Source organism: Sus scrofa, chromosome 5 (genome assembly GCF_000003025.6).
Source record: "Sus scrofa isolate TJ Tabasco breed Duroc chromosome 5, Sscrofa11.1, whole genome shotgun sequence".
NCBI classification, from domain to species: domain Eukaryota; kingdom Metazoa; phylum Chordata; class Mammalia; order Artiodactyla; family Suidae; genus Sus; species Sus scrofa.
The window spans coordinates 22519277-22540374 of record NC_010447.5 but is presented as its reverse complement, the minus strand read 5'-3'; the positions used below and the strand labels follow the sequence as shown (position 1 = coordinate 22540374).

Below are 21098 nucleotides of genomic sequence, written 5' to 3'. Positions count from 1 at the left end.
GGAAATCACCCCCTGGCCCAGGGTACCCCTCCCACAGTAACAGAAGCTCAGGGTAGGTTAACATTTTATTAGATAAAAACAGAAAGGAGGTGGTATACCCACCCCTTCCTCTGGCTCACGAAGGGGGACTCCCCCCTCCCCAAGAAAGGGCAGGGAGTCTGTAACACTGAAATAGTGGGAGAGGTTAGGGCAGAAAGCTTCCCAGCCTTTTCCTTCTAAGTCTTGTTACAAGAAGAAAGCTTCTCAGCTACAGATTCTGGGACAGAGAACTACACTTGGCCCTTTCCCGAGGTGGGAGGCCTTCCCCTCCTCCAGCAAAAAATTGGAAGATAAGCAGTAAAACCCCCACCCTTATCCAGGTAGGGGGAGGAGGAATGAATGTCACTCTGTGGGGCTCATTTCTCAGGTGCCTTCAGTGTTCCTCAAAGCCAGGCATGGGGAAGGCCCTGGCAAACTGCTCCACCCGTTGCCTGAGGTCAGCCAGCCGACGGCACGTTTCTGGGTCTTTGAGCAGGAAGGATTTGAAATCCTGGAGTTTAGCTAGAGATGGGTGAGGGGGAAAAACGTGGTTAGAGCCCCGGAGAAGACCATTAGATCAGCTGGGGTTGGGCATGGCAGCTGGCTGGGGGCAGGGGAGGTCTGGCCCACTCACTGGTCTTGCTCTTCACCTCCAAGCCGATGCTGACGCCTTCGTCTATAAAGGCCACAACTTTTCGGAAGTCATCCTCACGGAACTGGCGTGACGTCAAGGCTGGGGTCCCTGGGAGAGAGGCAGAGAGGATCAGCCCAGCCCGAGCCTACCTAGCAGTCACCCTTCCCTCCTGGAAGGCCAGGTCTCACCCAGCCGCAGGCCCCCAGGAGTGATGGCACTTCGATCTCCAGGACAGGTGTTCTTGTTGGCCGTGATGGACACAAGTTCTAGCACCCGCTCAACTCGAGCTCCATCCAGGCCCTTGGGCCGCAGGTCTACCAGCACTAAGTGGTTGTCAGTGCCGCCTAAGGGGAGACAGGATGCAGGAGGTGGTGAGTCCTGGGCCTCTGCCTGAGGCGACAGAGATTCAACCATCCCCTGGCTCACCAGACACCAGCGAGTAGCCTCGCTCTAGCAGGGCATCAGCCATGGCCCGAGCGTTCTTCAGAACCTGCAGGGAGTACTCCCGGAACATGGGGGTGCAGGCCTGAAGATGAGATGGGCGACAATGTCACCTTCAGCTCTGCCCCTTCTGCCCCTCTGCCCCCCAGCTGAGTTGTGACTTCCTCCCCGCCCCACCCATCCCAGCACCTCCCTCCCATCAAGCTCCAACTTCAGTCAGCAAGGCACCAGGTCTGAGGTGCCAGGCCCTGTCCCCCTCCACCCCACCAGAGTAGGCATAGGCTCCCAACCTGCTTTAAGGCCACAGCCACTGCAGCGATGGCATGGTTGTGGGGGCCCCCTGCAGGGATGGGAACACAGCAAAGTTGATTCGGTCCTCAAACGTGTAAGGGATCTCCCGGCCAGTCTTGGGGTCCACAGTCCGCACACCCTTCCGGTAGAAGATGAGTCCTGACCTGTGCAGGACATAGGTGGTCAGAAACTAAGCTGAAAAGAAAGGACAAGGGGATAGGGAGAGCAGAGGAGGCTGGGGGCCCACCCCTACAGGCTCTCAGAGCCCAGCACACTTGTGGGGTCAAGGGAAGCAGTCTTCGCCTCCACCCTCAAACCCCCTGTTGAGGAACTGCCACCATGGCCAAGAGAAGGAAAACTGTCATAGACAGGAAACTTCCAGTAGGAATGAATTCCCCTCAGATCTAGCCCAACAGTGCCAGAGAATGGGGTATGAAGGCAGGGAGAGGCAAGGCCTGACAGGGAAGCCTGACCTGGCCCCTCGAAGGGTCTTGTGAGTGGTGGTGGTGACAACATCCGCATGCTCAAAAGGTGAGGGGATCACCTTGGCAGCCACGAGGCCACTAATGTGGGCCATGTCTGCCAGCAGGTGTGCCTTGACCTCATCACACACCTGGGCAGGTACAGAGACAAACCTCCGTCTGGAGAGGGCCCAGACAGGCCCCCCCCAAGGCCGCCCCTCCTCCAAAATCTCCCCGCCTCCCCCCAGGGAGGGGCCAGGACCCCAGCCCTCCACCAACCTCTCTCATGCGGGCATAGTCGATGAGGCGTGCATAGGCACTCGTTCCAGCTATGATGAGTCGCGGCCGGAAGAGCCGAGCAGTGAGTGCCAGCTGGTCATAGTCAATGAGGCCAGTTTTGGGCTACGCAGACAGACAAAAAGGTTAAAGGCCTAAGAAGAAAGCAGGGCAACTTCTCACAGCACCCTCCCTGCACCCGAGAGTGCTCACTCACATTCAGCTTATAGGGCATAGACTCAAAGAAGATGGATGTGGCTGAGATCCGCTTGACATCGGTCATGTAGCCATGGGTGAGACTGGGCGGAGAGGAGAGGAAGCAGCAGGTTCAGACTAGAATAATTCCCAGACTTAACCATCCCGTTCCTGACCTGCTTGAAAGGCATGGGGCCAGGGAGCCCTGCTCCCAGCAGGCTCCACCCTCACTGCTCTGTCTACTGTGCTGGGCACCAGTTCCTGGGGACCTAACATCCTCGTCCACTGTAACCTGCAGTTTCTTTCTTTGGCTTTTAACCCATGATAGGTGCTCCATAAATTACTCTTCTCCCACAGGCCCATCACCACCCCATCCACACTCACTGGCCCCCATCGGGCAGGTCCAGCCCCATGATTCGGTCGTGAGGCTGCAGAAGGGCTGTGTAGGCAGCCAGATTGGCTGGGGACCCCGAGTAGGGCTGCACATTGACTCCCCACTGAGCAGGATCCAGGTCAAAGGCCTCCAAGGCCCGGCGCTGGCACAGCAGCTCGATTTCATCCACTACCTCGGCTCCTCCATAGTATCTGCAATGGAGGAGTTTATCAGGGCACAGAGAAAGGGTTCCACCATCCCCCTGGACCAGCAGCAAAGGACTGGGAAGGCCACTCCTCTATACACACTGGGAGGGTACAGGCAGGTGTCCCCCGCTGGGGGCACCATCCCTGAGGCTGTCCTCCAGTCTTCTGGTGCCCAGCCCTCACCTCTTGCCAGGATAACCCTCCGAGTACTTGTTGTTCAGACAGGACCCCAGGGCCTCCAGCGCAGCTCGGCTGCAGAAGTTCTGGGGTAGGGGAGGGGGCAATGTCAGGAGGTACTGAGCCCCCTTCCCTGGACCCCCACAGCCCCATCCTGCCAAAGCCCCAGGCTGCAGGGAAGAGCCAGGTTCTATAGAAATCTCTGTTCATTTAGGGTTCCTTGCCAGGCCTGGGGTAGGATCACAGCAACATCCTCAGAAACCCAGCTGCTGTGATAGGTGTCCCCGGTAAAGCCATCTGTGTCCTTGAACCTGTGCTTCCAGGCTTCTCGTTCCTCTTGAGATGGAAGAGGGACCAGACTAAACTGTAGGAGCCCCAGAAGGCTCTGGAGGGTTTTGTTGTGTTTTGTTTTTCTTTTTAGGGTCTCACAAGAAGCATATGGGAGTTCCCAGGCTAGGAGTTGAATCAGCTGTGGCTGCCAGCCTACTACGCCACAGCCACAGCAATACGGGGTCCAAGACGCGTCTACAACCCTCTCTGTAGCTCATGGCAACACTGGATCCTTAACACACTGAGTGAAGCCAGGAATTGAACCCACATCCTCATGGAGGCTAGTCAGTTCTGTAACCACTGAGCCAGAACAGGAACTCAAGCTCTGGAAGCTTTCTCTCTCTCTTTTTTTTTTTTCTTTTTAGGCCCACACCTGTGGCATATGGAGGTTCCCAGGCTAGGGGTTCAATAGGAGCTACAGCTGCTGGCCTACACATAGCCACAGCAACTCAGGATCCGAGCCGCACCTGCGACTTATACCACAGCTCACGACAATGCCGGATGTTTAACCCATTGAGTAAGGCCAGGGATCAAACCCGAAACCACATGGTTCCTAGTCGGATTCCTTTCTGCTGTGCCACGATAAGAACTCCAGCTTTCTCTTTTTTTAGTCATTTTTGGCTACGCCGCTGGTATATGGAGCTCCAGGACCAGGGATCAGAGCCACAGTCGAGACCTAAGCCGCAGCTGCAGCAACATTGGATCCTAACCCACTGTGCTGGACCGTCACTCGAACCCGCATCCCAGGAGTTTCCAAGACCTCCCCAATCCTGCTGCACCACAGTGGGAGCTCCACTCTAGAAGCTTTCTAATGCCCCCATCCCATAACCTAGATTGGCCCTGCCTTTACTTCAGAGGTTAGCAACAGAGGGAGACAATACCCAGCAGGAAGGCCCTAAGTCTGAAAGGGAGATCTGGAGAAATGGCAAGAAGATGATCTGTTACTTCCAGCATCCATGGTGGCCCAAGCCCTGGCCCCTCTCCCCAGGCCCCACCTCTGAGGCAATGAGCTCCAGGCCACGACACTGCCTGTCCTTCTCTCTCCGCAGCAGCTCCCACATCTCAGGGTCACTGTCTGATAGACTCTCCTGGCCTGACCAGCCCTTGGTTGCTTCTCCAGTCTGGGTCTGGGCCGCCTCGCTGTGCTGGCTCCTTATGGCCATCTTGACCAGCTGACCACATCTCCACAGAGGCTAGGGGAGGAAAAGCCAGGGTCAAATAAAAAGTGCCCAGACAAAAAACGGTCAACAGCCCTCGGCCATGATTATCAGGCTCTCAGGCGCCATCCATACCCAGCAGCCAGCTGTCTGTCTGTTCCAGCTCTCACCACCTCCACCTTCTCAAAAGCCAGTTCCAGAGCCAAGGTAGAGATCAATGTCCAAAGTGTGGTTCTGATTCGGTCCATTCACTTCACCTCAGAATCTCCCTCCACCTCTGCTCAGGAGCCACTCTGCAAAGCCTCAGGGCAAAGTTCTTCCTCTAGAAGCCTCTGGAACTCAGGGGCAGTCCCCACCCACAGGAATGCAGTCTTCCTGCAGAGCCTTTATAAAGTGATACCCCAGTCAGTGAGGAGACCACTAAGCTGGCAAGGTTACGGCAACAGACTGTACAGGTGGTTTCCGGAGCAATGGAGGTGGAGGAGCAGACCTTTATCAGGTGTATATGAGGGCTGGGGGAGACAGCTGGCAGGGAAGCCAAAATCCATGATTTTGTCTTTTGCACTTCCCATTCTTTCCACCTCCTTCCAACCCACAGAGCTGTAGGACCCCTGATGCAAGCATGGGATCCCAGTTGCATCATCTGCACACCCAGAACTGTTAGGAAAGACTCAGCTCGCCAGTCCAAGCCAGGAACCCTGCTCGTTGGCCAGCACCGGGTCCCGGGGACATCTGGCGCGGTTCTCCCTAATGCCACGTCAAATGGGCGGTCGCGAGGCCCTGGGGCCTCTGGTTCCTGGAATGGGGAAGGGGTCCAATCACCCTGCTCCCACGGAGCGTCCCAGGGACCCCCTAGTTGCACGTCTGCTCTCTGCTCCCCAAGAACCCAGACCACGTGCATTTAAAAGCCAAGAGAACATCAAGTTTGTGATTGGGAACAAGGATAGGAGGGAAGCTTACTTTCTACTGATCACGCAGTCTCCGGGCCCCCATTCTTACCCTAGTCGCCCAAAGAAAAGGGAAGGGCAGCATCATAACACGAGACGAGGGTCGCAAGAGGTCCCGGCACCAACTCTAGCGAAGGAGAACAAGGGTTCCGGAGCAGACTAGTCCGAGAGCGCAAGCGCGAGAAGTTACCAGGATGCCAGAGTTAGGGCGGGGTCTGCGCATGCGTAATGTAGTCCCTTATGGTCTTTCGGGAATTGTAGTTTTCTCCCCTCTTCTTCAGTTTCATTACCCGTCTGCAGCTCCAGCGTCAGAGCCTCTTGCCTGAAAGAAAAGTGATCCAGTGCCGCCCCATCTCCTCATTGTCCTGAAGCTCTTCAGGGTTGTTTTTTTTTTGTTTGTTTTTTTGTTTTGTTTTTCTGTCTCTTGTTCGAGAGAGACGGCAACAATTTATTGGGTGTCCACTGAGTGTACCTAGTATTATTAGGCTCTCTCTGAAATACAAAGACACCTACACAAGCTAGAGAGCCCTGGTGCACTGGAAAGCACCCTGGTTTGGAAGGATGAGAGACCTGAGTTCAAGTTCCAGCTCTGGGATTAACTAGAAAATTAGCCTATTTGAGCCTCAGTTTCCTCACATGTAAATCAATAATAAGATAACATGTGGCAGAGATTAAATAAGACTTTGTTTGTAAACACGCTCTGGGATGGATCATCCCCCCTCAAACTCAAACCTGCCTCCTCTGCGGCCATCTCCTCCTTTCCTGAGACATCCAGAAGCTGAATAAGTTGCCCCCTCCTGTCTTTGCACTTGTTGAATTTTGTAACCTGTTCACTCTTTATACTCCAGCAATCAGTGACCTCTCTTTGTATCCTGGGGCCATAGATCCTTGGAGCTGGAAGGGATCTTCCTTTTTGCCTGACCTCACCTGGACTCATCCTTTGGGGGCAGGAGAACTCATCTATCCCTCTGGGAGTTATTTTCAGAGAACTGGCTGGGAAACTGACAGAAACAGATGAGTGCGGAGCCTTTCCTCAGAGGTTCTAAGTCAACAGATCTTAAAAAGTGGTGCCCACTCACGCTGACACACAACAAAACCTCTCCTTAGTGATTCTAATAAGCAGTGACTTTGAGAATCATTGCCTTACATAGCAATATTACACATTCATTCATTCGGCAGACATATTGAGCTCCTTCCCCATGCTAGGCATGCCATAGCTCTGGAGATATCAAAATAGACCACTGACTCCTGGGACATCAAGAGGAGAACAACAAGTGCAATTACAGGCAGGGGCACCTCACTCTGCTCCCAGATGTGCAGATGTCCAATGAAAGGGGGAGGAGTGGATGACAGTGAAGGAGGCAGGTTTGTGAGTCAGAGGAAGAGGGGGAGGACAAGCCATCACAAAGCGTGTTCACTTGCAAAGTCTCATTTAATCTCCAGAACACGCTATTTTATTTTTGCTTTTCAAATGAGGAAACTGAGGCCCAGATGGGCTAACTTGATCCTTTTATTCATCCATCCATTCATCCATCCGTCCATCACATAGTTATTTTCCCTTTACTGACTTTTCACTCCCAGGCATGTCTGCGCGAGACTCACCTCTGACTCAGTTTCCCGCTGGAGCCAGTGGGCAATCCTCTGGAGAACCGCTCTCTCCTAGTCATACCTTGACCCAGGACTCAAGACGAAGGAAGGCTGAAGAAGAGGTGTCGTTCCGTGCCTCAGCTTGTCGGTACCTCCTCCCTCGCCCCCGTCAGGGGTCCCGAGGGGAGGGGAGCGGCTGAGCTTGAGAACTGCTAATGAAGCCTCAGCCAATTAACGCCCGGGCCAGGGTTGGGGGCGGATAAAATTAGCAGCCGCGTCTACAGGAGGGAGCTGGCGGCGGGGGTGGGGAGGGTGGGCAGCTGGCTGAAGGGGGCCTTGTTTGCGTTTGCTGGCGGCAGGCAGCAGCGAAGCGGCCCGGCTCTCCAAACTCGCGCCCGTCCCTTCCCCCACTCCCTAGTCTCAGGCCTCCCTCCCTCCCCCACCCGTATGCAAACTCAGCGCCCACGAAATTAGGAAGGAAAAGGAAGATCGATGACTCCAGATGCCGCAAACACGGTTTCCCCTCCCCCCCCAACACCTGCCGCCTCCCCCCAGCCCCGCAGACCTTAGCAGGTTGTCAGCGCTCTGCCTACGTCGTCCCTGCTTTACCATCCCAATCAAGGCCCTATATCTCCTCCCCCAAATAATCCCAAATAGTCCGCAGGTGGTCCCCTTTCAGGTCTAATCTCCATCCCATTTCCGGCAGATTCACGTAGCCCAGCTCTGGAAGGAAAATCCCCATCTCAAGCAGGGCTCCTACCCCAGGCGTCGCCCTCTTCTGTATCTGACCTGGCCTTGGATGACCTCCGACGTGCTAGCTTCCACAATATTTGCCTCAGTGTCCCCAGAGCCGCCAAGGGAGGTGGTCCTGGCCAGGTCTCTGCCAAACATAAACCCGCACCACTATTACCCTTCCCAACAAAAGTCTCACACAGATGTGTATTGGATTTCACTTTATTTTGTTCCCTTTCCCGTCTGTTTTGGTGTAGAAAAAAAAAAAAAAAATCACAGAGAGGAAGCAGCCAGAAAGGTGGAGCAGGACAGCAGGGACCAGAGAGAGGTGGGCAGAGGGCTGGGGCCCTAGTCTATGCCCAGGAGTTCTGCATCCGCTGCTCTACTTACTGAAGTTTGCGGGAAAGGGGGCCAGGCATATGGCAGGCAGAAGGGGATAGAACAGCCCGAGGTTTCTAGACCTTTACGGTCTTTACGTGGGCACAGGGTGGAGGACAAGCGTCTGCGGATAAGGAAGTCAGTATGGGATGAGGATGCCAGGCCAGGCGTTATTAAAGCCGCGGGCAAAGGGAGTATCCAGCCCAGCGCCAGGGGCGTATTAGGAACCTATTGCGGACGCTGGGACCGCCTCCAAGCCCCGCCTATTCTAGGGCTGCGCTCTTGCTCCTCCACTTCAGGCTGTAGGCATGGGCTATACCCAGCCCTGTGGGCACTCCCCTTGAGGAAAAGGGGACCCATACCGGCTGATAGTCCCCAGGAGGGCTGTTCCTCTCCGTCCCAGAGTGGAAGGGGTGGACGCGGCCACAGGAGCTGCGGGGCACTGGGAAGGGTCCCACTTAGGGAGTCCGGGATTTCGCGGGAAGTTCAAGACCCTGGCGAGGGCGGGGCGCGCTATCCAAAGTAAGGGTGCTCGCTCTGGAAGTTATAGTCTGGGCACACCTTCTGCACCAGTTTGTAGTCAAAGCTGAGGAAGGAGACGAAAATACAGATGACTTTGAAGGGCTTGGCACAGAGCCAGGCGGCCTGGCTCTGCGTATGCTCGGTGAAGCACACCTGCGATGGGTCGTACAGGCACGGGCGATGCTTGCGCGCGCGGTTTGTCTTCTCATACTCCACGTGGCAATTGAAAGCGCGTGACTCTTTGGCCCCGGGTACTCCCAGAGCGCCCCCAAGCGGACCCGCCAGCGCGCCCCCGAGGGTGCCGCCTAGCCCAGGCCCTGCGGCCGTTATCCCCAGCGGGGGCCCCAGCCCAGGGAGCACCCCCTCCAGGGCCAGTGTAGACTGCAGAGGGTGGGGGGCGGGCCCTGGAAGCCAGACACCCCCGAACTCGACACGCTTGGAGGGCGGCACGATACTGACGCTGAGATTGCCCAGGCTGGACGAGTTGTGGCGGAAATACACGCTGAAGGTACCGTTCACATGGTCCACGATCTTACCGGTCACCAGCAGGGAGAACTTGAGAGTGTGCACCCGGAAGTAGAAGTCTCCCCAGCCAAAGATCTTTTTGGCGCGGGCCGCTTTGATAGACGGCTTTCTCTTGGTGCGCTGCGCGGGCGCCCCTGCCGTCCCCACCCGGGCTAGTACCCCAGTGTGATTAGCCGGCCAGGCCCAGCTCCAGGCGCGGGCGGTTCCCAGGCCATCGGTGGACCGCGGCGGTGCCGGGAGCTGATGGCCAGGGGCGCCCCCTGCGGCCTCGGCAGGGCGAAGTTCCAGGTACTGCGGCCTCCTGGACTCTGGTAGCTGGACACTGGCGGCCTGTGGACGAAGAAAGAGGAAGAGACGCTGGGGTTGTCTCACCCCACCAAGGCCACGCAGGTCCCCATCCACAGCCGCTAGGAGACCAAATAGAATCCGGCTGTCTGCGGCAGTGCCTCAGGGACTGAGCACTGGAGTGAGACTGCAGCCCTTTCAAGCTGTATGGTCTCAGTCTCAGTTTCTACATCTAGGAAATGACGCTTAGATTCCTTGTGTTCTCACAGAACTCCACTGAGGGCTGAGAAAGCCAAAACGGCCAAAGCCAACATGGTTATGAATAGAGAGTGGAGCTGAGGACTTCACGCTTGGTTGGGAGCAATGGACCAGGGAGAAGCTGGGCTCAGGCAAGGGAGGCGGTGACCACTGCCAATGTCCAGTATCAAGAAAGAGTGAGACCTCCGACTCGGGTCTCAGCCTCTACTCCCTTGCTGGAGAAGCAAGGCAGACCGAACCCATGGAGCTAAGGAGAGCAATGGAGAGTCTGGGCCCTGGGTTGAGTCTTGTGGGCTACTGGGCACCCCTCTCCGCCTCCAGCGCTCCTGCTGTGGGGGAGGCTGCCTGGTGGCCCTTCCCTGGGCTGGGAGGGGGCCAGAGGATGGCCCCCGCCTGCCCCCACCCGTCTGCGTGTGTCTCAGGTGGCAGCCGATCTGGGAGACAGCGCGGGCGCGAGTACAAGATGGATCGAGAGGCTGGAGCGGCCGGGCCAGGCCCGGGCCATCAATTATCCGGGGCGGGGGTTGCGGGGGGGGTGGCCAGGAGTGAAGGAGACGCGTGCGAGAGCAGCGGAAGAAATATGGAGATGCCGCTCCAGCGAGTGGAGAGGGAGGGAGAGGAGCCGTGCGTGTCAGAGTGTGTCAGTCAGACTGTGCTAGCCGTGAGGTTCAGTGTGGCCCTTACTGCATGTGGGTTCGGACTGGGGAGAGGGAGTTCTGTGCATACTGCACGTATCAGTCTGGGGTGGTTGGGTTTCTGTTAGCCTGTATGTGTGTGTCTTTCTGCCTGGAGTGATGACTATGTGTATGTGTGTGTGCACACCCACACCCAAGTCTCAACCGATGATGATGGGTTGTGTATGCGTCAGCCTGGGGTGGCTGTGCATGGTGTTGTGTATGTGCTGGCTGTGTGTGTGTGCCTGTCTGTGTGTATTTACATGCCCCTGTGTATCAGTACAAGGAGGCTGTGCACGTACGTGTGTCTGCCTGCTTCTGGTGGCTGAATGTCTGTTGTATCAGTCGGTGGTGGCTATGAATAAGTGCCTGGGTTGTAGATGAGCCAGGGCTGGCTCTGTCTGTGTGTATTGATCTGAGGTGAGACTGTATTTTGGTTCGTGGTAGTTGCCTCTGGGGCTGGTGTTGTTGTATACCTGGGCTGGCTGTATATCTGAGGGTAGCTGTGTGTGATTCTCTGAGGGTGACAATTTTCCTGTGTGAGCTCCTGTCATCCTCTGTCCATGTACCAAGCTCTTTCTCAAAGTTGTCTGTCAGTGTGTCCACAATGATATAACAAGTGTGGTGTCATTGTGTTCCCCTGGGGGATGCCTATGTGTGAGTTGTGTATGAATGGTCCCCAGTGGGGAGCCCCACGCTGGCCTGCAGGATGAGCTTTGGGTAGGTAAGGAGGCCAGGTGGTATGGGGTCCCCCTCTGTTTGCATATACCATGTGTCCACAGGGGGACAGGAACAGCAGAGTCAAGCAGCTGGGCTAGAATCTCCACTGCCAGGTCCCCATCCCCGAAGCACTGAGATCTCGAGTTATTAATGCTGCCGCCACCCGCTCATCATACATATTTATTGCCCCCCTCATTCCTCCCCCCGTCCATCTCTCCTCCCAGCTCAGGTGAGGGGGGCGGGGGCGGCAAGAGTGATTGACTCAGACAGACAAGCTGGAGCTGGCAGCTAACACTCAGAGGCTGGGCCTGAGAAGGGCTGAGGGGAAGGGTCCTAGGCCACTAGGGGACGAGGAAAGGGCCTCTCAGGAGGGAGGATCAAGGCCCCAGGAGGTGGGCTTAGAGAGGGCAGGGCCTGAGCCCTAGAGAGGGCATGGGAGGGTGGAGGGTGTGAAGCTTCCAGGGCAAGGTGAAGAATGGTTGGGGGGAGTCATTTGAACTCTGACACCTAATCTTCTCATCCCTCTGGGCCTAACAACTAGCTCCTTCTAGGGACATCCATCAGTCCCTCTGAGCCACCCCCTCCCAGCACACCCCAGCCGCACCCCAGGTCCAGCACTCAGCCCAAGACTCAAGAATGGCTTCAGTCTTGCAACTCCTCCAAGGCAGGGGCTGGGAGAGGGAAGGAGGTTTGGCTGGGTGGTGAGGGGTGCCGGGTGCCCCCCCTCTGATCCCAGACAAATTGCTGTCTGCGCTTCTCTGATCCTGGCAAATCCCTGGGCTTTGGGCACCTGCACCCCCCAACTGCCGCTGGAGACAGCCAAGATAAAAGGGAAGAGTTGGGGGGGCAGTCGAAGCGACCTTGGCGGGGGAGCTCGGTCAGGGAGGGGCCAGAGTCTGCGAGGAAACGAGCCGAGAAATGGGAACATGGAATAAAATAAAATAAAATCCTCCCTCTGGCTTCCTTGCTCGCACGCCTGCTCTCCCTCTCTCGCTCTCCCTCTCACTGTTTTTCCATCTCTCCCTCTCCCTCTCTCTTTTTGTCTCTGTCTCTTCCTCACTCTAATTTTCTCTGTGATGCTGGTTTTCTCCTTGTTTCTGTTTGTCTTTCTGTGTCTCTTTCCCTCTACCCTTCAGATCTTCTGTCTCCACCCCCAGTGGGTGGGGGTGGGAGGGAGGGGAAAACAAGGTGATAAGGGAGCCCCTCTTTGCCCAGAATCTCTGGTGCTGTCCCTCCCCCTCTACGAATGAGAGTGGGAGCAGGGTGTTGTCCGAGGAGGGGTCCCCTTCCCTCCAGAGTCGGTTTAATTAAGCTAATTGGGCGCAGTGACATTTGCGGAGGGGAGAGGCTAGCCTGGCTGTCGGCTGGGGGGGTGGAGGTGCGGTGGCGGCAGCAGGAAGACGTGGGGGGGTGAGGGTGGGGGGTGCGCTTCACCAGGCGCCTCCAGGCCCTAGCAGGGCGGGAGCTGAGCCAGGAGTGCTTTGCCCCCAAGGCAGCAAGCCCACGCATTGGAGGGGAGTTGAGGCTGCCTTTTGCTGCTGAACTCCACTGGGGGTGGGGTGGGGGGGTCTTTTGGGATGGAACCGCTGGGAATGGGGGGAAGATCAGGCTGTTGGCCCCCCCAGCCGCATTGCAGGGCGCACCTCCCCCAGGCCTCCGGACCTGTCGGTGGCTTCTCTCCTGCTGTGTGGGTCAGGCGGGGCCGCTTGGGATTCTGACCAACCGGGGAGGGGAAGGTGCCCTGAGGTTGGGAATGGAGGGGTGTTCCAGGCCTGGTTTGGGGAAGGGGAGGCAATAGCATACTGAGCCCTTGCACCTAGAAAGAGGCCGGGGTACCGCAGTCAGGGTGGGTGGAATAGCCAGGATCTGGCTGAGAACCAGGGATAGAAATGAGGTGGACAGGACAGGCTGGGGTGAGGACTGGGACAGAGATGGAGGGGGACTGGGACTGGGGACTCAGCAGACAGGTATATGGTGCAGAGATAGGGATGGAAGAAGGATGGGCACGGGAACCGAGATGAAGAGGAAATCAGAAATGGTGGACAGGCATTGGACAGAGACTGGGATGCAGATGGGCCAGGGGCCAGGAGAATGAAGATGAGAAAACGGAAGAGGATGGGAACTAAAATAGGGAGGGGGAGGTCAGGGATGGTGGATGGTGGATGGGTACTGGGGAGAGTCAAGAATGAGAGTGGGATAGGGACTGGGAGATGGGGATGGGAGCCAGATGAGGGTGGGAAGAGAAATGGAGGATGGGAAATGATTATTGGGCAGAAACAGGGATGCTGAGGGATGCAGAGGCCCGGGGGATGGGGATGGAGGATTGGAACAGGAAATGGGGGACAAGGTAGGAGATGAGAGACAGGGATAGAGAGACTGGAGCTGAGGGCAGGTATGGGAGACAAGTCAGGAAAAGGCAGAAGACCGGCACGATGAGGCTACAGGAGGGACCCAGGCAGGTGGAGGCAAAGATACCTCCTTCTAGACCCTACCAGAGCCATAGCGTGAGGGGGCGGGGACCGCTGGTGGGGCGGGCTCTGCCCTTGGGCCGGGCGCCCCCTCCCCCCTCAGTCCCGCCTGCCCCCCTGCTTGTGGCCTGCAGCGCAAGGCTCACCGTTATCTGAATTTTGATTTTATTTTATTTTATTTTATTTCCCTGCTTCCTAGAGCCGGCGCGGTCCCCCCGGGAACGGCCACCCCCGCCCCCCGCCCCGCGCCTCACTTTATTATTGCAATAAATGTGCCTATAAAGGCGCGGGCTCCGGGGCGCGGTGGGGGGGTGGGTGGGAGCCGCGGAGCTGGGATGTAATTTCCCGAAGCCGGAGCCGGAGGGGGAGTGGGCGGGGTGGAGGTGGAGGAGGGGTAGGCGAGGGAGAAGGGGAGACTCGCCAATTTCCAGAGCTCAAGGCAGCGCTCCCTGCTTCCCATCCCCGGCCCCGCAGCTTGTTCCCACCCCAAGCCCCGCGAAACCCCACTGCACCCAGCCACCCTTGAGCCCTGGGACCCATCCCCCAGGACCGACCCTGCCCTCTCTCGGTTACCCGGTCCCCCCACCCAGGACCCCGTCCATGTGGAGTTCTAGGGCTCGGCCCAAGTTCCGCACCTCCTCCTCAGTGTCTTCATCTCTGACCCCTGATGCCCCCTCCATTTACCTGGTCTTTCTGAACATATATTTCACCCCTTTCCAATGACTCTGTCTCTGACCCCAGTGACCCTTCTTTACCTTGTTTCTGTCCCCCAGTTACTTCCTCTCTTCCCCAGTCACCCTGTCCGGGACCTCCAGCTCCGCCGCCACCCCCCCCCCAAACCCAAGACCATCTAAATTCTTTCCATTAGGTACCCCTCCCATACTCACGGGATCTGGCCAAGGGAGCTATCATATCGCGCCCACCCCCACCTCGTCCAGCCAGCCCGTTGCCCTTGGCCCAGCTGCAGCCCCTGATTACCCCCAAATCCCCGCAGACAGCTCTGGGCCCTGGCCCAGCCTGCACGTGTCTAAGTGGCCCAGCCAGAGATTAGCTAGGGGGCTAGAGGTGGATAGGGAGGCAAGGAGGTGGCTAGCCAGCCCAGAGAGACTCGATTTGGCCTAATCCTTCCCTGAGGCAGGAGAGAGCTGGAAGGCCCCAGAGGGCCCCGCCCCTGCCCTCCCCCAGCTAATTAGTAATTAGTGATTAGTGATTAGTGACTATTGATCGCCTGCTGCTTCTCCCAGTAGGCAGCTGCTTTGGCAAGGGGTGGGGAAGAAGAGTCAGAGACGGTGTTAGAAAGATCCCGAAAGATCCTGAAGAAGTCCTGGACCAGAGTCCCAGGGGCAACGGAAGCCAGGAGCCCCAGGCCCCATAGCAGGCAGGGAGCTGGTGCAAAGAAGGAGAGAGCTCCTGGATGAGGGGCAGGTTAGCAGGATGGGAGAAGGCAGGGTTGTTAGCGCTGGACGATTAGGGTTTCTCTGTAAACTGTCCCCCACCAGCCTCTTTACCCAGTGTCAACCCAGTGCCAGCTCTGGCACTGAGACAGCCCTGAGCACACACAAGCCACCCTCAGATACACATACACGAACACATCCTAAGGCTCACAATCCCATATCCACACTCGAATGCGCTCAGAATGACAGGAATGCAGATATCCACTCACAAGCTCCAGAGACCCACATACAGACAACACATGCAACGCAACACACAGATGTGCACCAGAGACACACCGAAAGGTGTACACATATGGCACACACCATACTCACGTGTGCACACAAGCACAGACAGGTACTCAGACACATGCTCTCCCACACAATTACACATATTCACACACACATAGTCTGTACAGACACATAAACACACCTGCTCAAATGCACACAAGCTGGACCGAATGGCAGATACCCTCTCCCCCACGGACGCCAACGCGGAGGCCCACAGCTGCAGGTCTGGCACACTCAGATAGGTCCCCATCATTCACATCCTCACGCTTACTCTCCCTCAAGTCTCCACCAGATGTTTCATTCCCCTTCAGGGGGCAAAGGAAATTAAACCAGATCTGTCCACAGGGGAGTTTATTTGATGGGGAGAGTGGAGAGGAGGGTGGGGAGGAATGAGAAAGGAGGGGCAGGGGCGTACCATCCATCCCCACCTCCTCTCCCCTGGGCCTTCACACCTGGGTGGGTTGTGGGGCACAGACCCCCTCCTGCAGTGCTCTATGGGCAGCAGGTCCAAAAGAAGCTCCTGCCAGTGGACGCAGTTTTTGTGGAGGGGGCTCTTTGGCCCACCTTCCAGCCCCTCAAGGTCACCAAGAGGCTTTGGGAGAATCAGGGCGCTCCATCGCCAGCTTCCCTAGGGCAGCCCTTGCCCTGCTGGAGCTGCTGAGTGCAATCTGGCTGAGCAGGTGGGGGGCCAAGTGTGTGTGGGGGAGAACTACACCCCTTCTAGACTCTGCAGGCGCTGGGGCTGGGGGTTCAGGGAGTAGGGGTTTAGGGAGCCACCTGTCTGCCTCAAAACTGGGTAGGTCACAGTTGGGATGTTGGAAACAGGAAAGTCAGGGGCAGGGGACCTGGTGGAAGAAGACAAGGGTCTAGGGCCCAGGCCCCCATTGTGGGACTCACAGTGGGGCACAAACAGATGGTTGCACTTGCACTCACCCCTTCTGAGTCACCACCACACACCTCACCAGTGTACCCACACCTTGGACCCCAGCACTAGACACACAGGCCTGGCTGCCCCGGTCACAGGCACACACAGGTGCATGCTTTGACCCACACACTCCACAGCAGCACATATGAGCACACAGTGTACAGGAGTTGAAGCCTGCAAGTCGGGAGGGAGGCAGATGAAGTCTGGGTCCCCTTAGCCTCTGTGTCTTCGCCTTGGAGCCTCAGGGAAAGAGGCAGCTTAGGGAGGAGGGGGTGAGGAGAGGACGGGAGGAAAGACTCTCTTTCCAGACAGCCCCCACCCCCTTCCCGCCAGGCGCGAGAGAGGGGTGTGTCTGTGAGGTTGTGCAGGGGAGATGGTGTCTCCGCGGGAAATGTGATGGGAGATTGTAGCCAAGTTCGGCGGTATCTGTGTGAGTCCGTGTGTGCGCGCGTGTGTTCGGCCCGTGTATGCTCAGAACAACACCACAGTGCCCACCTGGCATTGTGACAAGAGCAGAGGATTGAAAGGGGAAGGTGGGGGTGGAGAGGTGGAAGGACAGACAGCGAGGAAGGCGAGCGAGGTTGGCGCGGAAAGACGGCAAGGCTGACACCCTGCTGGCTTGTCTGTCTGTCTCGCACTCCCGCTCTGTCTGGCGCACTCGCGGGTCGAGCTTCGTCCCCTCCCCCGCCGCTCCCGGAGCGCGATCCGAGCCGGGCCTCCACCCTAGCACCCTCCCCGACCCTCAGCCAACTTGAGCTGGGAGAGCGCCTGTCCTGAATCGGGAGTCTGTCTGTCCGCGTTCCCCACGCCGGGCAAAGTTGGGATGCTCCGCGCGGGGGACGGGGCGGGCGCGCAGAACCCCTAGCACGCCGGGACCTCTGTGTCCTGGACCCCCGCACTCGAGCTACCGCCGGGCTGCCCTTACCTTCCTCAGGAGCCACGGGCCAAAGAGCAAGAAGAGCCATTCCGGCAGCAGCAGCCGCATCTTCCCGAGCGGCCGGGCAGGGCGGGCGGGGCGGGTCCCGGGCAGGCAGGAGCCAGACCTGAGAGCAAGGGGACCCCGGCGGGCGCGCCGCGGGGTGGCTGCCGGAGCGGCGGGAGCAGGCGGCACGGCCCGCGGACTGAGCGGGGAGAGGAGCGGAGCGCCGCGCTGGGGGCGGGGCGCGGGCGGGGGAGAAAGTTGGGTCGGACTCGGGCGGGCGGGGGGGCGGGGCTCCGCGGCGCTCCAATCCCGACCGCGCCCCGCGCGCCCCCTCCCGCCCAGCTGGGGGCACCGAAGGTGACTTTCACCCCGACACGCCCCAGACACGCCCCCGCCCAGGTGCGAAGAGGAGAGGATCGAGGGGCTCAGGAACAGTGTACCCGAGAGGCTGGGTCTGTGCACCGCGGAGGAATAGGGCCTGGCGTGGGGCTCGGGGCTCCAGCACCGTGTCCCCGAAGCCGGGCACGGCGAAGCAGGAGCCTGGCGAGTCTCAGCGGCCCAACAAGACCAGGGTCTCTCAGAGCCCCGAGTCCTTTCGATGCTCGGGCCCAGGAGGGTCCCGGGGCAGGAGCGGGGCAGGAGCAGGGCAGGGGCCAAGGTGAGGGCGGGCGGGGCCTCGGGCGACTGCCGGCGCGCAGCGCTGACGGGGATGGATGGGCGCCCCGCGGCTCATTCGGCCCGGAGATGAGAATCATTGATCACGGACGGAAACCCCATCACGTCTGTCAATAGGGCTGACAAACGGCGCCCGCCGCCCCCACCCCCGCCCTCGAGGCACCTCCGCAGTCTCAGGACCCCTCCGCTAGACCAGGCTGTTCACCTTTGCCCCTCGCCCCCGACAGCTGACTCCGGGCACATCCCAGAGCATTCCTACGTGGGAGACATTGGGCAGGAAGTCCCCCTCAGCGCCGGCCCCTTGGTGCAATCTCCATCCCTTTCCTCCTGGTGTCCCATCTTTCATCATCAGCTCCTCTCCATCCCTGTCCCCTTCCTTCTCTGACTCTGTCCTTGTCTCTGTCCCCGTCTCTGTCCCTATCTTCTTGGCTGTGTCTTCATAGGCTCCCTCCTCCCCCTAGTCTCTCTCTCCTGCCCGGGGAGTCTTCAGCTGTCAGCTGTTGCTATGCACTGAGGCTGTGGCTGAGGTTGTGGTATGACCGACACTTAGACAGCGAGAGATAGGGACAAGCAAAGAGATAGAGAGACAGACGCATATCCGCGTATCTGGAGACACCGACACACACCCCCAGGCATGCATGCAGGTGCATTCAGAGGGGCAGGCCACACCATAGAGGTGAGCCTTCAGGGGGAGTGGAACACAGTCACATAGAGACCGGATCCATACACACGTGCACACACACACACACACACATGCCTAGAGAGCTGATTCACGCAGATGGACACACTCAGTGTGAGACTAATGCACACTTGCACCAAGAGACAAGCATGCCCAGCCAGGTACTCAGAGCCAACCCCACCTTTCTTGCCTTGGCAGAGAGGTAAGCATCCACAGAGATGGACACACATGTAGGTGGTCGCTGGCACTGGCAGTCCAAGAGACAAGCCCAGGCACATACAAACAGACAAATAGAGGGATGTTACAGACACAAAAACAAGGATCAGGAATGCTGAGAAGATGAGGTGGATACAGAGACACCCAGAAAGATAGACAGAAGTCGGTAGGCAGGAATCTTGGTGTAGGTGGGGCAGAGAGGAAGGCAGGAAGGGGCAGGAACGGCTAGGCTCAAGGCCTCAGGGCTCCATCCAGAATCCTGAGTCTGGGCGCTGAGCACAGGGGTTGCTGAAGTGGTAGTGGGTGGGCACACTCAGACACAGGGGACCCAGGACAGAAGCTCATCAAGAGTCTGGATCTTCTGGAGTCCTGACCCACCCCATTTCTCCTCCTCTTGCTAGTGTCAGGTCACAGCTCTCTCCCTCTACACACACACCCCTACCCCTCCCTGTCTGTGTCTGTCTCTCATTCTGTCTGTATCAGCCTCTGGTTCTGCCCCCTCTTTCTTCCCCATCTCTGTCTTAGGACTCTCTGCCATCCTTGCCAGGTGGAGAGTTTTTGAGGATTGTCTCCGGGTAGACCCTCTCCCGGCCATCCTAGCGGGCAGAGGGAAGATACTGACTGGAGGGGTGTGTGTTCCAAGCTGCAGCTGGGGGCCCCTCTCGCTCTGCCCAGGATCTTGAGGCGACAGGCAGAGAATCAGTGGCTCCCCGGGGGCGCCAGATGCACGGCTGGCAGAGGGAGAGAGTGAGGGGGTGGGGCTGCTGGTGGTGGGGAGCAGGCAGGCGCTGGGGGAGGGAGAGGAGCCGGCTGGCGGAGGGTAGAGGGGGTGTGGTAGAATAGCCCAAGGGAAGGAAGTGAAAGGCTGGGTTGGGGTCCGCCCGCAGGTGCATAATTAGTGTGCATTGGGGAGGGGGCTGTGCTGGGTTTCAGGATGAACTGAGCTGCAGGAGTGCCTGCGCCACCTGGTGGACAGATGAAGACACAATCCTCCCTCTAAGCGATCAACAAGGACGCCCTCTTTCCCCAGCCGGGGGTCGTTGTGCCCTGGGGCCCTAGGGAGCCCAAGAGGCAGTGGAGAATCACAGAACTGGCTTGGAAGCTGAGACTGGAGGTGGGCTCTCAGCACTATGAGTGAAGCAGAGGGTTCTTGTTTATAGACGTGCTGAGACCCATAGCTTCCTCAAGAAAGGAGGAATATAGATTGAGGAAGTTGAACCAGGGAGGGAGGAGGAATAAAAGGCAGTGCTCCCCCTTTGGGATTTGGAAAGGGGTTCTTTTCTTGTCTTTTTAGGGCTGAACCCGCGGCTTATGGAGGTTCCCCAGGCTAAGGGTGGAATTGGAGCTGCAGCTGCCCATCTACACCACAGCCACAGCAATGAGGGATCCAAGCCACATGTGTGACCTACACTGCAGCTCCTTAACCCACTTAATGTGGGACCCTTAACCCACTGAGTGGGACCAGGGGTCGAACCCGAGTCCTCATGGATACTAGTCATGTCCATTACTGCTGAGCTCCAATGGGAACTCCTGGGAAGGGGGTTCTTCATTTAGAGTCACCCTCTCTGAGCATATTTGCTATTGTGGGGAGAGTGGGGCTCTAACCCTCTCTCACTCTTGGGCAGTGGAAAGCGGTGTGACCTTAAGAAGTTCCCCTCTGGGCAGGGTTGAAGTAGACCCAGGAAGACCCTTTGGCGTAGCAGTCCTTTCCAGTCAACCCATGGGATGTGAGCTAGGTCTGCGGGTGGCCCTAGGGGCCTGGCAGACTGGTCTTCCCAGCTTTCCTTCACCCCATTGGGTCTCCCTTTTCCCAAATCTAGCGTTCTTACTGCTGGCATCTGATTGATTAGTCTCCAGGACATACGAGGTGTTAGTGCTTTGAGAGAAAACCAAGTGTAGACAGGGCTGTATGGGACCACCCTGAAGGATCAGAAAGGCTTTCACACCCCCAGGGTTGTGAGATTTCTCACTGTGGGAGATCATTTTTGGGAAGGGGTGGCGGTGTTGTCCCATAAAGGTGACAAATAGATCTTGTAGTGTCTTAGAGCCAGAGAACATATGACCCAGAGAGATGAAGTCACTGGTTCAAGTTCACACAGCCAGGAGAAGCAGGTCTTCCTGGTCAAGTCCAGTGCTACCCCTTCCCTGCCACAGCAGAATGAAGGGGGAGGGAGCTCCAGAAGGGTACTAAAGACCAGATGCTCAAGCTTGCCTCCAGCCCAGAGCACGGCTCCCTCTGGTGGTTAGAGCGGGCAAGCACAGCCCAGCTCCCAGAGTCTCACACTCATAGGTAGACACAAGTGGC

At 57.8% G+C, this 21098-nt stretch overlaps 2 protein-coding genes across 2 annotated transcripts; both read right to left on the bottom strand.

The window, feature by feature from the left end:
- On the bottom strand, positions 53 to 4595 carry SHMT2 (serine hydroxymethyltransferase 2). Its single transcript, XM_021091827.1, is given in 12 exon segments — positions 53 to 540; positions 653 to 760; positions 841 to 996; positions 1079 to 1178; positions 1384 to 1436; positions 1439 to 1548; positions 1858 to 1997; positions 2125 to 2247; positions 2339 to 2420; positions 2701 to 2901; positions 3079 to 3158; positions 4398 to 4595. Coding segments are annotated over 12 exon segments (1449 nt in total). The 5' UTR covers positions 4566 to 4595; the 3' UTR covers positions 53 to 412.
- NXPH4 (neurexophilin 4) lies at positions 3761 to 17443 on the bottom strand. Its single transcript, XM_003355482.3, has 6 exons — positions 17227 to 17443; positions 7659 to 9580; positions 7109 to 7204; positions 5559 to 5828; positions 4695 to 4943; positions 3761 to 4595 (listed from the first exon to the last, which is right to left on the bottom strand). Exons 1-2 carry the CDS (start codon positions 17284 to 17286, stop codon positions 8717 to 8719), a joined length of 924 nt encoding a protein of 307 aa, XP_003355530.2. The 5' UTR covers positions 17287 to 17443; the 3' UTR covers positions 3761 to 4595; positions 4695 to 4943; positions 5559 to 5828; positions 7109 to 7204; positions 7659 to 8716.